This window comes from Rhamphochromis longiceps, linkage group LG10, assembly GCF_057381845.1.
Source record: "Rhamphochromis longiceps isolate RC_006_pf linkage group LG10, R_longiceps_female_GT1.1, whole genome shotgun sequence".
In the NCBI taxonomy this organism is placed as follows: Eukaryota; Metazoa; Chordata; class Actinopteri; order Cichliformes; family Cichlidae; genus Rhamphochromis; species Rhamphochromis longiceps.
Window position 1 is genome coordinate 29,023,817 of NC_140566.1, and position 18,172 is coordinate 29,041,988.

General features: G+C 40.2%; 1 protein-coding gene across 1 annotated transcript in view; it reads left to right on the forward strand.

The window, feature by feature from the left end:
• The first annotated feature begins 3,914 nt into the window (after nucleotides 1–3,914).
• The window catches only part of tlcd3a (TLC domain containing 3A), a 52,428-nt gene continuing 38,170 nt past the window's right edge, over nucleotides 3,915–18,172 (forward strand). Inside the window, exon 1 of the mRNA XM_085421235.1 lies at nucleotides 3,915–4,268. Coding sequence (XP_085277361.1) covers nucleotides 4,138–4,268 — 131 coding nt within the window. The 5' untranslated portion in view covers nucleotides 3,915–4,137. The remainder of the gene's footprint in view (nucleotides 4,269–18,172) is intronic.

Sequence of the window (18,172 nt, forward strand, 5' to 3'; positions counted from 1 at the left end):
GATTTTATCTTTGTTGAGTGGAATTTATTTTGTACAGAATCCACCCAAATCTCCAAAACAAGTCTGCACATGGCCTAATCTACACTGTTTCACCCATCCCCTCTCAAATGACATCAGCATCTGTCCTGATGTGGCACTGGTACACTCCACCGATTCTGTGAGTGAATTCTGAGTATTTTGATGTCACTCAGTGATAACGGTGGTCTAAGAAATAAGATCAAGACACATTTACCGCTACCCCTATAAAACTATTTACTATCCGCTTACGGGACAGCAAATAGGACACAGCACGGTAAAGTTTCAACAGTTTTTAGATTTTCTTTGCCTCCCAGATTTTCTCTTCTCTTGTTTTCTAGAGAAAAGGCTACAATGGAGTCTTAGGGCTACATTAAGAAAAAGAATATTCATTTTGAGATTAAAGTTGAAATTTCAAGATTATACTCAAAATACTATTACAGTACTGTAATAGTATTGCCATGACATGACGACTTGTCATGTCAAGTCGAACAACTGCCGCAGCTCCTACACCTGCTACAAAATAGCCTCGTGTAGATGAGTTAGTGAAATGAGTTGATCCGCCGTCTTATCGTGCATTGTGATACGGCGTACATCCTCATTGCTGCACGAGGGTGTAACCAAGCGCCAGCCACTTTATTTTGCACAAGCCAGGCCAAGAGAAATCCATTTCCTGTTACCTAAGCTGATACTGAAGTACGATTTAACTAAGTAATCTACAAATATTGCCAACTAATATTTCTAATTGTATCTCGAAATTTCAACTGTATTCTCAAAATGATCAATAATATATTGTACGTAGCCCTATTACCCCTTCGTGGAATTCCGATAGCATTTATGGCTCCTTTCAGGACAGATGTGGTTTACACATTACACTCCCTTCAAAGATCTTTAGTGTCTCTGACAAAGGTCATGCCTGTTTCTGAAACAATCAAACACTCATCCGGCAGCCACACGCACACTTTAGACTTTACACTTTAGATTTCTTCACTTTTTATTCATCGTTACACATTTTCAGAGGAAATGAAACATCTCAAAATGGTCACATTTACAATAAGGAATCACAGGCGTGTTGTCATGGTGGAGCTTTTTAAAGATGCAACTTGTGGGTTTTAGAAACTCTGACATTTTTCTGTTTATCTGATACTTCATAGCAAGTCTGCTATTTACTGATTACTTGTATATAACTTATAACTTACTTGTATATAACTGTCAGATAGTGATTATCTTTTATTATTAATCTATCATCTCAAGCACTGTTGCTTTGGCATCTTGTTTGTGAGTTCCTCTGTCCCTCATAACGCCATCACGTTTTAATTTTAGGGTTTAATTAGATTAATCTGAATTCTATTCTATTGACATTCATGCCAATGAATGCACCTATTATAGCCTGATCAATACTAGCTGGTGTGTGGATCATGTGGAAAATATAGTTAATCATGTGAAAAGAATTTCACAGGTACCTGTGCAGGATTGTAAAAGCATGGTCTTACTGTTCCAAATGGAGTTAAGAGATCAAGGTGCTGCTAAACACATGCACATGATTTAATGATCGTTAGCTAATGAGACTACCCACATAAAAGGTTTGGGGAGTTTGACGGTCACAATCCTCCCAGGAGTGGATGTCCCAGCAAATTCATCCTAAAGTCAGACCGTGTAATTCTCTAAGAAACTGCTAAAAACCAAAGAGCTACACCTCAGACCCTAGTGGCCTCAGTTACCATGTTAAATATTATAATTCATGACAGTACGATTAGAACAAGACTGAGCAAGCATGGCTTGTTTAAAAGAGTTGCCAGGGGAAAGCCTTTTCTCTCTTAAAATAAGATGGCAGCAAGATAATCACACCTCTCCTGGAACAATGTCACCTGTGCAGACCAAAGTGGAGAGGTTTGGCCATAATCACAATCAAACACAGCATATCCACAGGGATTATGATCACCACAGCATAAACACGGTGGTGGAGGGAGCCGCAGGATCTGGGCACCTTGTAGTCATTGAATCGACCTCTGTACACCAAAGTATTCTAGAGTCAGATGTGAGGCCGTCTGTCTGACAGCTAAAGATTGCTTAAAACTGGTTCATGCAACAGGACAATGATCCTAAACAGGAAAAAGAAAAGAGTCAAGGTGATGCATTGACCAAGTATTGCATAAACAAATACTTACAAACCTCAGTGAACTGAAGCCACCCAAATTTCCCCACAACAATGTGAGAGAAAAAGTCATGCAGAAAACAATATATTCAAGAATTTGATCATCTAAAAGTGGTTCTGCAGGGTATTGAATCATGGCCCGCACTTTGTTTTTCTTGCAAATAAAATGGTTACATTTTTAACAGTTCCATCCACTTTGTGGAATGTCCAAGGACGGTGAATTTAGGTGTGGCAAATATGGAAATTAGTATTGGGGGGGGGTTATATTATGTGTCTATGACAGTGATAAGGAAAGCAGCTACCATCTGATATTTGCATTCAGATAAGCTGTATGACCCTTTACATTGTGCTCAAACTGAATTCCTTTTTTTCCTTTTGAGATATCCTAAGCTGCCCTCATTCCCGGACCCTCCATGCTAGTATTCAAATATGCAATAAACAATGCTCTGTTTCTCTATTTATTACACATTTCTTTACCATGTTGACCTGAAGCCAACATTAGGACCCACTATTAGGAAATAATGATAAAACCTGCTCAACTAAATAGGTTTTAACAAAGAAAAAGGCACTTTAATAGAGGATATTATATTAAAAAGATATGTATTAGAGAGTACATTAATGGGTTTTTGCTCAAAATTGATTAAAAAAAATACCAGAGTTAGAAGAAAACACCAATTATATCCCCTTATTCATATACAGACGAGCTCATTGTCAAAATAAAAGCAAAAATATATATAGAAAAAAACACATACAGGAAAAGCTTACTGTTCTGTGCTCAGTAACACAGAAAAGCACATCTTTAAATCGCTTTTTCACAGGACTGAATAACAAATTTAAAAAGAAAAAGCGCCACCACTGTTTGCACTAGTTAAACACACAGAAATAAAGGATTAGATAAAATCTCAATGCCAGACACTCTACAAGCAGCTATCAGACACTACCTGACAGAGCTGAGCGAAGTCAGGTTAACTGACTTTAAAGAGAGTGTTTACTTGACAGCTGATAGCAGTATCTGAGACTGATGACATCAGATGAGAGGTGGACAGATACAGAGACAGAGTCACCGGTGTTAATTCATTGGCGGAAGGTTTTCTCTCTATCTCTCTTTCTAAGCCCCATGGCTCTTTAACCTCTTTTAATTTGCTGTTGAAGGATTTTCATCATTTACATAACCCCTTATTTCCAATGGCAGAAGGCTGCTTTCAGCAGCAACAAATTACTGACGAGCTGCTGAGCACAGAGGACAATTTAAATGCCACACATGGCTTTACTCAGTCGCTCAGCCGAGGGCGAATACTACACCCGTCTCTTACTTATCTGATAATTTAGCTCTATCTGCTGACAAGTGCTCCATAACACATCCGTCACACAAACTTGGTGATGATATAACACTTGCACTGCCCCCAAGTGGAGAAACAAAAAATTGAATGCCTGCTTACGCAACTACTGATTTTGTTGTATGACTACTTTCGCTAAAGGAGGTAGTTCGTCTATGTGCTATAACACATACACAACAGCTGCAAAGGCATTAATATCTATATTTAAGTTAAGCTGAAAACACAAGCCGCAATTTTAATAAAACACTGTTAAATTCCAAGTTGTTAAATTTACCGTAAATGCTGCGAAAATAATGACCTTCAAAATAAAAGCCTAGTGGGGTTTGTGTTGCGATATTACCGCTTCCGCTAGGGGAAACACGCAGGTCACGCCTTTTATTTTGAAAGTCTCCACGGGTAGTTGACGTCTGTTTGCCGTTAGCTCAACACTGGTGCTGCTGCTGCTGCTGAGCCTTAGCGGAGTATGTGTGAGTGTGTGAGTATGTGCGAGTGTGTGCTGATGGTGGACTGTTCCCGGTGAAAGACGCCGAACCCGGCCGCGTGAAAAATGCCTCACAGCCGCGTGTAAACGGTCGAAGCTCGCGGAGGGGAGAGAGAGAGTCAGGTGTCCCGGCGGCTAGAGAGGAAAATATGAGCAGGATGTTGCAAGTTTTAGCGTGTGGCGCCGTAGTTTTCCCCGGTCTCTTCTTCGCCTTCAGGAAGATCTTACCGTGTGTGTTCAAACACTGGAGCGATGCCGACGTGGTACTGGTCAGCGAGAGGTAACCCAGCTTAAACTCACCACTTTATACAACACAAACTCACTAACTAGCGCCCGGTGCTAGCTTACTCCCCGCTCTGTAGCTACGGACATTTTCCCTCATCCCGTTAGCTCCTTGGTGTGCTGTATTTTTTTCCATACATGACGGAAACTTATTTATGTTGAGTAGCCAGTGTGGTCATTTTAAGCGAAATATATTTTTCTATTTATTTCTACATTTTTGTTGTGCTCCTTTTTCTGCAAATTGGGCTCAATAATCACGAAGAGTATTTGTAACGGTGATTTGCAGATACAGCAAATCCAAACTATGGGTCCCCTGTAGGAAAATACCACAGCAGGCTTTAAAAAGAGTCTTTGTAAGCATGATGCGCCAAGTGCTTTGTTATTTGTTTGCATGATTGCGAAATCGATGATATGTGCTTAAAAAGGTGCACTAACATGCATTCAATTGTGGTCCGAAGTTTACATGTACTTATCATGGCATGATTGTCATGGGGCTTTTAACGAGTTTTTTGAATAGTTCTTTTTCCAACGTGGAATGGTTTTACAGCATACATCTTTAAGGACTTTAAAAAACAAGAATTGGTTGCACAACTTTGAATCTATTTTGGATTTTCTCCAATACACACACACACACACACACACACACACACACACACACACACACACACACACACACACAAAAGTATCCATACAGGTTTAAATATTATATACATACATTTACTTACACCTTTTAATAAGTGAAGGTTTACAGTGTTAAATTGACAAGATCATGGTCTGTTTACTTGTTAATGATCACTATTCACTACAGCTAGCAGTTTCCCTTTGCAAAGGAAAAAAAAGATTTGTTTGACAGTACTTATTGGACTGACCAATACTCAGAATAGTGAGAAAGGCCAAACTATCACCCTCAGCTGATAGGAAATTGGCTAGGATGTTCAGGGACAACCCAGGAACCACCAGGGCTCAAGGCTGCCGTGAACTGGAAACTTCTGGAACAGCAGTGTCCTATACTGAAATGAGTTTTACATCGCTGTTAAGTGACCGGGTACTGAGCAAAAATGAAGCCCCTGCCGCAAAATCGACGCCTTCAAGCTTGACTAAAGTTTGCAGCTACTCACATGGACAAGCCAAATGTCATCCATCCAGTCTCTTTGGCATATTCGTATTGGGGTCACGGGCAAGTGAAATGGCTTCTGGAGAAAAACTTTATCCATCCATCCACTTCCGCTTATCCTTTTCAGGGGGGCGCTGGAGCCTATCCCAGCTGTCATAGGGCGAGAGGCAGGGTACACCCTGGACAGGTCGCCAGTCTGTCGCAGGGCCAACACACAGGGACAGACAACCATTCACACTCACATTCATTTGCACATTCACACCTAGTGACAATTTTTTTGGGTTATCCAATTAACCTATCCCACAAGCTGCATGTCTTTGGACGGTGGGAGGAAGCCAGAGTACCCGGAGGGAACCCACGCAGACACGGGGAGAACATGCAAACTCCACACAGAAAGACCCCGGCCTGATGGTGGAATTGAACTCAGGACCTTCTTGCTGTGCGGCAACAGTGCTAACCACCGTGCCACCGTGCTTCGAAAAAAAACCCAAAACTTTATGATCAAATGAAATAAAGATTTAGCTACAATGACAGCAAGTATGTTTAGAGTAGTAATGGGCCATTATGCTTGCTCTGTCCTGTGTGTCACTCACCAGATTTGACATCACATCCTGTGGCGCTATGGCTGGTCATGCACATCTCAATTTTTTTAACATGGTGCGTTGTGCTGTGGGTGCCACAACTGGGTTAAAGACAATAGTCTGCAGTCGTGCTGGTTTTTACTGCCATATTAATATTCCAGTACAGAAGCTCAGAGGCGTATAGATATACAGAGGGAGATGGTGGAACAGTTTGAGAGTCAACACTTGAGAGTTTGTGGAAAAAACACTCAATGTACTTCTTCTCCTATATCAGTTCTCATGTGATGCGCTATCGTCTGAGTGGCGACACCTAGTGTTCAGGAGAATACTGCATCAGCGCGTATAAAAACAAGTGAGTGTGTGACAATGTTGTGGTGGCAAGTATAGGGCTTTGGAGTTGACGTCACGCCGCAATGTATTGTGGGAGTGCGGCGCCATTTTCCGGGTCCACAAATCAAAACAAACACACTGTGTTGGAACAACGACGACAAGAAACATGCTTAAAAGCAGCTCAAAAGAAAACAGACGGTATAGAGACCAATTGCGTCCAGAGGTGAAGCAGCGGTACTTGAAAAAAATAGAGTGCACCGCAAATGTGGACCTATATGAAATACGGCAGTGGAGTAAAGACCCAGACAACTTACCGCCACTGTCCTACCCCGATATCTTCACTTATCTTGTTAACCCTAACCCTAACCCTCACGTTCGGATTTCGGAGTGCCCCCTGTGTAACGTTGGTACCCAGTCTGGATTTGTTTGATCCATTTCATAGGCAGGCTTCCCTACAGTTGTGCGAAATAATTAGCGAATCGTTACATAGCACGTATGTCTGCACAGTCACTCAATTCTATGTTTGTTCGCAATTTCTATAACCTCCGAGAGCCCCAACAATAATATTATTAAGCTATAAAGAGTGATATGTACATATATAGAACTTACCGGAGTGAAAATGTCTGGAGCACACCAACAGATATCTGGAGATGGAAGCGAACTGGATAACAGCTCGTCTCACGGCTGCTATCCAGGCTAGATGCCTTCGTTTTGTAAGGTCCACCATATAAGCTCCCTCATGTTGCTTCCAGGTTGGGAAAGAATAAAAAGACAAACCCTTTTTAAGCTTATTCCAGCGATCGAACATTGCAGCCGACCACACAGCAAGTACGAATCCTGGCTGTTGTGTGTGCCTTCGGTCCTTTTTCGCTTGTGCTTTGTTTGGACCCGGAAAATGGCGGATCAGGCCAAAATCCTGTCCACGCCCACCCCCGTGACATCACGCTCCAAAGCCCTGTACTGGGGCCTTAAAGGTGACGCATTCCAGCCTAGGAACACTAACATCTGTCAATCACGGTAGCGGTGGTAGCATCATGCTTTGGGGCTGTTTTGCTGCCAGTGGTACTGGTAATAATGTAATAATAATGACGGAGGTTTATCTACAAATTCTTCAATGTCACCTCAAACCAACTGCTAGACAGTTGAAACTTGGACACAGTTGGGTTTTCCAATAGGACAATGATCCCAAACACGTATCAAAAATGGTTTGGGATAGATAAAGGAGGTGAACATGAAGCTGCTAGAATAGCCTTCCCAAAGATAAACCTCAGCCCTAATGAAAATCTGTGGACTATGCCTAAAAGCCGGGTCAGTGCCAGGAAACCAATCAATTTAAATCAACTCCCAATTCTTCCAAAAAGAGGGATCAAATATTTAGCCAGAATTATACCAGAATCTTGTTGATGCCTACCAAAAACATCTGGTTGATGTGCACCTTCCTAAGGTGACATTTAACCATGTGGGGATGTATGTATACTTTTGACCCTGTGTGGATTAGAGAAAATCCTAAATTAATTCAGACTTGTTCACCCAGCTTTTGTTTTCTAAAGTCCCTAAAGATGTATGCTGTGCAGTCATTGCACCCTGGAAAAAGTAGCGTTCAAGGAAATCATTAAAAGCTCAAATTTATCATGAATTTCATCCCCATAATGATTGCATGTTAGCTTTTGACCAGAGCATATATAAAATGGTCCTAACTACAGTGTGACTGTAATATCCGCTGATCGATGAGATGAGTTTCTTTTTGCTCAATACAGAAAGCTGTCCACTATGCAGCAATTAGAAAAAAGGTTTCTCCATACATAATACATCTCTCTGAAGAAAATAATTTGTTATACTATTTGTTACATTACTTTTGCCTTACAAGGATTTATGCTTCTGTCTCAAGTCACTGGTGTAGATACGCAAACCCATGGAAACCCTACGACATAACCTACACTATGCACTTCGCTGGAGATGTAACTACATGTAGCTTGGCAGCCCACAACTAGCGCTGTCAAGTCCTCCTAAACATTTGTCTACTTTTTTTGCTGCAGTTTGCTAATTTATCAGTGAAAGAATAATTATTTTTACCTCAATGTAAGGAATAATAATCATAGATGTCAAAATGATTGTATCTTGTCCTATTTAATCTCAACAAGTCCTAAAAACAGTCAGTGATCACGGTCTTCCTCTCTTGGTTTTTATTACCGCTATTCGTTTTAAAGCTCTGTTTTTAAAACCATACGTAGTAACTACAGCCCAGCTCATGCAGCAGTAAATTAATGACTAACCTCGTATTGTGGATCGATTATCTCAGTTGTTCTCCTGACTGAAGTTTGGTCTGTTTATAACATCCTGCCATGCGATTTCTTTTGTCCCTAACCATCTGGAACCCTCAACTTAACTTTTGAGTGGAAAAACGTTAGTGTTCATCCTCTAGCTTCACTGTGTTTATGTTATGCTAACATTGCTGTGTCGCTAGCGATCATGTACCACATCATTATATACCAGCTAGCCCAACTTCAGTAACCCTACAAACGTCACTGCTGTTTACTTCCCTGACTTCATTTATATATCGGAAGTAGAGCAGGGCGATATGGCCAAAAATATTTATCACGATATATATTTGAAAATTTGCGATAACGATATAACCGACGATATAATTGATGCGAGACAAAATACAACTCCACAACATTACTAGCGCAAAAAGACAACCTTCCATTTATTTTCACTTAAACAAGAAGCTGGTTTTTATGTACATTAAAGCTTTATAAAAATGTAACAGTGCAAATGCAAATTCCTTGCTGAAAGTTTAACCAAAAGGCATTTCCAGTAGAAATGGGCTGACATATCCTGAGCATAACCATGTATAATATCCACTGAAGTTAAAAAGAGGTGCTTTGCAACATTAAACTGCAGTGTGCATTACGCATTTTTCGGACCATAAGGTGCACGGGATTATAAGGCACATTAAGCGAAACAAAGCAGTCAGATAAATCAAACTTTATTAAACTCATTCTTCTTGCTTCCTCCACTTCTGTACCATTGATTCATTAATGTTGAATTCTCTGGCAGCTGCTCTATTCCCATGTTGCTGCAGTATATTAATGACTAACCTCGTATTGTGGATGGATTATCTCAGTTGTTCTCCTGACTGAAGTTTGGTCCGTTTACAGCATCCTGCCATGCGATTGCATTTGTCTCTAACCATGAAGAACCTTCACGTTAACTTTTATAAGTGGAAAAGTGTTAGTGTTCGTCCTCCAGCTTCACTGTTTATGTTATGCTAACATAGCTGTGTCGCTAGCGATCACGTAGCACATCATTATATACCAGCTAGCCCAACTTCAGTAACCCTGCAAACGTCGCTGCTGTTTAGTTTCCTGTCTTCATTTATGTTGGAAGTGATAGCAGAGGTGTACGTTTGATTTTTTTTCAGAAATCTCTCAGTCAGAACATGCAATATCATGCTTAGGTAACTAGCGAAACTAGCGAGCTAACTTCCGCTAGCTTCCTGCTAACTTCTAACTCCGTTAAATGTAATAACTTTTGTTTTCATGGATGCCTGGAAGTTAAACTTTATAGTTACACCTGGTAAAGCAGCAATGCTGATCGTTTTATTAAAGATGAAAGAATTTAGACAGTTTTTAACTCTAAGTGATGCTGCAGTGTTGTTTGACCTGAAGATTACGGAGTTTAGGACCCAGATTACTCCCAGATTTAAGAGCATCTTAGTCCGACAAATATGACAATAACAACGGCTGCTTGCATGTTCTGCAAAAAAATGTGCTTTGTTGTGTATCTGATGGACAAACACCAAACCAGTTCCACATCACGGAAGTTGCACCATTTTTACAAACCAATTCTGGTTCATCTGTTTCACTCAACAATCGGCCATGTGCGTATGAAAACAAAGGCACTGCGCATGCGCGTTTTACTCCCATTCTATCGCGATATTTCATTTTCCTATCGTTGCCTAACATTATACCGGTATTACCGTGAACGGTATAATATGGCCCAGCCCTAATCGGAAGTGTTAGCAGGGCTGTACGTCTTAATTTTTTTTCAGGAATCTCTGTCATGGTATATTATATTGAGATGGAAACTAGCGAGCTAACTCCCTGCTAACTTCTAACTCTGTTAAATTTAATAAATTCTGTTTTCATGGATGCCTGGTAACTTAATTTTTACACCTGGTAAAGCAGCCAACATATTATTACAGATTGAAGAATTTAGACGGTTTTTCAACTCTCAGTGATGCCGCATTGTTCGTTTGACTTTGGGACCTGCAGCAGAGTTTGGGTCCAAACATGACTAATAACATCAGACTTTAAGACCGGATAGTGCTATTTTATGCAGCATATGCAACAGAATAGGTTAGACCAGTGGTCCCAAACCCCCAGGCCACGGACTGTTACCATAGCGACCAGAGAACATTAAGTGGCAGAGCGGAGAATGTTACTCTCAATTTTGTTGGCGCATTTCAGGAGGACGCCACTAAAAAAGTTACACAGTGAATTTGCATTTATTATTATATTTACAAAATACAACCGTTTTTGTCTCGGTCGTATCATTTTATTTTGTTGTATTTATCTGTGACACCTTAAAGACCGGTCCGTGGTGCAAAAAAGGTTGAGGACCACTGTGTTAGACAGTATTCATAGACTGTTTATAAATACTAGATTTAGCTTCTGGGTCTAAAAAGTGACTTTAGTTTTTACCTCTATTTAATTAAATTAAAATGCTTTTTCACTTCTTTTTGGTTTAGTTTTTATAATAACTCTGGTTTAAAATGCTTAGCTTGAGTCTTCAAAAACATTTCAGTTGCCACATCCATCTTTCATATACAGTCTAGCTTTTAAATGGCATCTAGTTTCTTAAAAACAATAGCGCAGTTTTCAAATTAAAAAATAAAAAATTGGGGGGAGTAGAAAACAATCCTTAATTACATCAGTTTCCCATTCATTACACCTTAGAATAATGCTTATCTACTGATATCAGCCAACCACAACTATGCAGCGTCAGTTCAGTTCTAGTACTTTCACTCCAATAAGTAGTCACAGAGAAATCCCAGGAAGTTACATTTTTTATTAGAGTTGAACAAGCCACATGAATGAACGATAAAATCATTACATTAGAAACGTTTTTAACTTTGGATCTCATTAGTATTAATTATAAATGTGTTTGGGGGGGGGGGGGGGCGCATCAGTGTGACTTGCTCACATTTGCACAGTTCAGTTCAGCGCTCATTTGTAAGCTGTCACTCTAGCTAATCCTCTTCTGAGCTCTGGTCAGGGCCGACTGCTGAGTTAGCTATGCACTGAAATACACCGAAGCCTACTGCCGAATAACGCTTCTGCTAATTTACAAATGCTCAGCTATCGGAAAACATCGTTCTTACAAGCCACAGTGCCTGCAGGCTGTCAGACTGCTCGCCCTCAACCACTAAACTGGCCTTTAATGTCTACATCTTCTGCCTGTACCATGCTTTGTATCACAGGCTTCCAAGTAGCATAAATTGGACACCTGAAGGATTTGTGTGTGTTAACACAAAACAGTTAGCTTTATTTTAACTGTAAATACAAGTTAATGGAATAAGTGTGGAAGATATGATCATCTCGGCATCGGGGTGATTTTAGAGCTCAGCGGGGACTCCAGTTCCTTCTGTTGTTTACCTCCAGCTTCTCGCTTTCCCTCTCATCTCTGTTAGCTGATTTAACACATGCGGGGCTGAACTTTTCGTGACATTACTGGACAAAGAGATGGATCAAACATTTGCTGACTATGACCTACAATCAGACATGAGCTTTAATATGCCACTTTTCCCATATGTCCTGTGCGAAAAGGTGCAGGTAAAACTCCTGTTGTGTGCTGCAAGGCACATGCCCATGGGGTGTATATACACATGGACATGTTCCCGTAGGATGTAACTTTTTTTCTCTAGTTGAAGCATTTGAACTCACCTAAGTCTCAGTCACACTAGAGAAAAAATGGCAAATAATGAAACCTCAAGACTAGAAGAAAATCAGCGGTTGCCTGGTTATTGAATTGAATTTTTGCTCTCAGCAACTGATTGCAGCACCATCAACCTCTCGGTGGCAACTTTTGGTTACACAGGTTGCCTGTTTCCGCACAACTGGGGTCTTACCTGTCTAGACTGGAGTCACTCTTGGATAGATTTGTGAAGGTTTGCAAATGTATGAATTCAGACAGATAGGCAGCACATTACAGTTGGAGTCAGTCTGCGCCAATCAACACAACCCATATGCGCCCCCATTTATTTCTCCAAGGGAGGATACAATATAATTAAGCACACAAACTTGAGTTACTAAGGCTTGTGGCAAGCTGTTTACTGGAATTTAATGCCAAACAACAAGTCTTATTTTGCCCCTGCAATATGTGTGATAGTTGTCACTAGGAGTTTATTTGGAAAGAGAGGGGGAGATGTTATCAGAACAAGTGCATACCTGTAATGTCTAGATTTGGCACAGTGCTTAAATGTTTGCATATCAAGTGGCTGACCAAAATGACCGTCAAGCCACCAGGAAATGTGCTGCTCTCCTGGCTCAAACTCAAGATTTCCCATATACGCAGCCAGTGACATTCCAGCATCCATTTATACAATCAAGGGGTTCTGATGGAAGAGTGGGAGAGTTCCTTCTTGCCATGAAATGCACTTTACCCTGTTTGCTTTTTTTGGTTCTGCTGTCACTTTCTTTTGCTCTGCTGCAGTGCCCATGGACCTACACATTACATAGCCCATTTACTAGAGGAACAAAAACACCACTTCTTGCTGTCAGACACTGTGTGTGTGTGGGGGAGAGAGAGAGAGAGAGAGAGAGCACGAGACGGAACACGAAAGAGCAAGTCCATGTGTAACAAAACAGTCAGTGCGAAGACCTGGTAACACTGAAAGGGAAGCTGAGGTTGTTCGCTGGCCTGACACAGTAGGGAAGAAAAGACAACATTACCGAACAAGGCAACAAAGAATTCTTCCCCTTTTTCCCCACTGCACGCTCCTCACCCCGTCGAACTCAACTTTTCAGCTGCAGGGGGGAGAGAGGGGGTTATTGGCGGACACACAATGAATTGGCTGTATGAACTGAGTCTTGTGACAGAGTATGAGACCATACAGCCTTAGAAGGCCGTAAAGCCGGTGTGAGGGGATTGAGTTTGTGGGGGAAAGAGAGAAGGCGGCCTGTTAAGTTTTCCTAGCTCAGACCTGTGGTTTTTGTACTTGCGTGTCACATGGCTATTGTTCACTTGCTGATGCCGGTATCATTGCTGTGGTCCCCCGCCGTAAACCTTGGTTTGAGCTGACTACAGGTTCAAGCAGGAAACCACAAATACTCTTTGTTTCTCAGCACTGCCATTTGTGAGTGCACTGTTTAAAAAAAAAAAAAAAAAAAAGAAAAAAGGAAAGAAAGCAGTCTTTTGACCTTCGAAACTAGCCTGAGTATGTCTGAGTGCAAACTGTAATCACTTACTCACTCAGACTAAGAGAGTTTGGTGCTTTGTGGCCAGAGTTGGGAAGGTTACTTTTAAAATGTATTCCATTACAGAATACAGAATACATGCCCCAAAATGTATTCTGTAACGTATTCCATTACGTTACTCAATGACAGTAACGTATTCTGAATACTTTGGATTACTTAATATATTATCATGCTTTTTACAACAACATGAATGTACTATTGCTGTGATTTATTACTATTACTGAAGGTCTGCGACTCCGAACTGTAGTAAAGGGACCTCTGACTAATACGGCGGGGTCCCTGTCGGCTCGTAGCCGAAAAATAGCTTTACTTTGTTGTGTGGGTCAACTTTTCTTGCGAGAGACAGAGAGAGGCGTTGAAAGACTGCTCCAACGGAACTTATTGTTTTCGGAGGAAAACACGAACACGGTGTACAGTCGAGTCTTAATAGCTTACTTACAACTGGGCTCGTCAGGCACTCTTCTTGGCTGAAGTGGTTATTATTATATTTACATGCTTCCAGCTCCCGTTTTTCCTCGATGACAACTCGTACCTTTCCACTCCCCTTTTTCTCCCTCCTCGCGCTCACAGACCCATAACGTGTATGGCAGTCCATTCTCCCTGCAACACGGACTACACTGCCCATGATGCTACATTCTTTAGAGCTATGCTTGTAGCATTCTGCCTGTTAGCTTAGCACAACAACAACGAAAAGGCGCTCTCTCACCCAGGAAACACACAGTCGCAGAGAGAGAGAGAGAGAGAGAGACCGTCGCCCTGTAACCATGGCAACCATAACGCTGCCGCCTGGAACAACAGAACGTAGCTGTCAAACAAAACCCAAACAGTCCTCACCCGCGACAATATGAAACAGGAAAGTACCGCAGTGTAATCCATTTATTTCAAAAAAGTAACTGTATTCTGAATACCACCTTTTTAAACGGTAACTGTAACGGAATACAGTTACTCATATTTTGTATTTTAAATAGGTAACGGCGGTACATGTATTCCCTTACTCCCCAACACTGTTTGTGGCTGTATGTGTAATACCTTGGTGGATCTATGGGAACTCGCTATCAATTCACGTTAAAAGGTGTGCTATCATCATAATCATGACCCCAAAAAAATGCACGAATGGCATTTTTTGCTTCCCTTTTCAACTTCATCCACTTAAAACAAATGACGTAGCTTCTGAAAAGTACTCTTTTTAAAGGCAACCAGAGATGATACTTGTGGATGCAGAAAAGTCCTGTAGAAGTCTATGGATAAAAAGGCCCTTGACTTTGACCTCTGTTAACACTTTTCTGATGATGTGACTCATTCTGAGGAACTGTTTCTGATCCTATACATTACTAAGTCGACTAGCATAAGGTTGCTATTGCACAAATGTTCAAATGGGAGTAGAAGGTTCTGTGGATGGCTTACTGGCAAAGAGCTAATTAATAAACCAAGACTCAGCCAGTTCATTTCAGTACTAACAAATCTTATCTACCCAAAGCATCAGGTTTAGAAATTAGTAGTAAACTAATGGAACAGTGTAAGTGCAGGTTTCAGCGTTTCTCTCCAGAAATAGCAAAGTGTTTTTGAGAGGAAAAGGAGAATCGATATATTTCTGATATAAGGGCGAACTCTTCTGTTTGAAGTTGCTGGGGAGCTGTCTGGATAAATCTGACAGTTCTGGTGAGGTTCAGGATTCATGCAGCAACATATTAATAACTAGCCTTATGTTATTACTGAGCTCATCTCAGACTTTCTGTTGGCCCATTATGAAAGCGTTAGCAGGGACTTTTATAGAGTAACAACAGTTTGTCCCTCATCTTACAGTTTGTATTAACCTAAGCTTAATTCTGTAGCTGGACACAATGCAGAAGATATTTTTGTCAACTACTCCACCTTAAACCATTCGAGTATTATTGTCAGTAACTGCTTTTTTCCCCTCACAGAAATACTTTGGACAGAACCAGTATATCATCTTAAGATGTCAACTTGTTAGCCTTAAACTACTAACTTCTAAATCAGATAGACTTTGTAAATCCCATTTTTCATGCATGCCTTTATGTTAAACTTTATTGTAACACCTGGGAGAACAGCCATGGCTTGATGGTTTTAGTGTTTGTTTGCCTTTGGAAACTGAAGGAGTTTATGAGAAACCAATAAGCTTGGTTAAACAGTCAGCTGACTTATATCTTAACGGATAAATAATTAAATTAGTCAATAAATCTTAGTAAACTCTATAACACTGCATTAGTAAAGACTAGATCTTTGCCATACCTCAATATAATTACTGTTAATATATGTACATGTGATTAATCTTTGCTGGAAAATTGAAAATGAAAAGTCCATAGCCAAGAATTTGTGCAGTGTTAAGTACCCCAGTTCTCAAGAAATATGTAATCATTTTCCTTGGTAGTTCGCTCAAGCCTCTCATCTATTATTTACAAGGGCTAAGTAATTATCCCACTTGTAGCTTCACAAGATATTCAATTTAAGGAGGTCCAGTTAGAGACGATTTCAACAACTGGGTGTCAAATAAAAGTGCAGTTCAACAGTATTTCAGTGTTATTAATTTTCGCAATGATGTGAAGGATACTTTAATAATATTAAAACCATAAATAAAAAAAAATAAAAAAAATAATAGTAAAATGTTCTTTTTCCTTAAGTACATTTCACATGCACATAGGGGTGGGCAATAGAAACGATATAAATTTGGCCAACGATAGAGATTTTGACTATACCGCTCTATCGCGATAGCGCATGTTGATGATTAGGGCTGCCACAAACGATTATTTTGATAGTCGACTAGTCACCGATTATTTTTGCGATTAGTCGACTAATCAGATCATCATCCATTGGACATACAGCTTATTGCACCAGCAGCATCTGCTCTTATATAACTATCATTAGCTTACAGCTTTAAGTGTTTAAGGTCTGTGCTAACTAAAAATAAAGACAAGATGATAGTTTATTACACTTTTAATGAAATTTGCAGATTGTTGTGGTTTAATAAACTCCTTGCTATCTAAAATATAACAGGACACCGGAGTAAATTCTTGAGCATCTCACACTTCTGATAATCAGCTGTCTGCTTGACGTTTATTCAGCTGTGTAAAAACTTTAATCTCAGCCAAACCGATTTACTCAGGAACAAATAAAATACTAAAAAAAGCCAAACAATAACATTTTGAAGTTATCTAAGTGACTTATATATATATTTAACCTGAGTAGCGAAAGACGGCGGTCGGTTTGAAAACGATTTGCCGGGAGTCCGGTGTTCTCACGGCTCTAGTTAGCCTAGCCTAGCCTCCGGCTAGCTATCGAGCTAGTGGGTAACAGACATCTCTGAAAACGTCGGAGCACTTTTGAAAATATGTGGTGTCTTGATAAACTGAGCAGATATTTGAGGTTTACACAGCTACATTCTCGCCTGAAAATATGTTAAACATTTATTTTGTGACCCAGAAAGAATAATAAGAGTAAAACCAACTAGCTGCCACCATTGTTGGAAACTGAGCTGGGCCGCGCTATGAATTCTGGGACACAGCTTCTTCTTCTTCGGGGTTTAACGGCAGTTGGCATCCTTGTACATGCAGTGCTGCCATCTTCTGTTTCAGTCTGTTATTACACTCTTAAATCCTGCTACTTATTCCTGCGTCTTTCAGGATCTTACAAAGCTTCAAACGACACGTCGACTATTAAATCAGTCGTCGACGATTTTGATAGTCGACGTAATCGTGACTAGTCGACTAATCGTGGCAGCCCTATTGATGATGTCATCAAGCTGCGCCTGTTTTGGTCGAAAGCATCGCAGCGGCTACAACCATTATCATCTGCAAATTATGCCAGGCGACAGTCATAGCAAAGAGATGAAGCACTTTTGAAATATGGGGAAAGCCAAAAACTGCGCTTCCTCCACTTCCGTAACGTTGATTCATTAATGTTGAATTCTCTCGCAGCTAGGGCTGCTTGATTATGGCAAAAATGATAATCACAATTATTTTCACTGAAATAGAGATCTCGATTATTTGACGATATTTATTTAACCCTTTAAGACCTACCATAGAACCAAGTCCGCCAGAGCTTATATTATTTTTTTTACATGCTGTAGTGCCATTTTTGGGAGCATTTCAAGTTGCTATACATCAATACAACTGTTATAGCCCATATTTTAATAATATGTTTGCATTAAGTCCATAGTAACTACATCAATTGCAAAAAAGTGCAATAAACTACAAAAAAATTAAAAATCATTTTTGTTTTTTTTTACATATATTTCTACTTGGAAAAATTTAAGAGGTTTATCCCTCAAAACTTTAAATACCAAAAAAATTGCAAAAAATTGTTTACAACAACAGGAAATTTATTTTGAGTGTCTTCATAGTTTTATTTTGGAGATACAGCAATTTTTATATACACTGCAGGA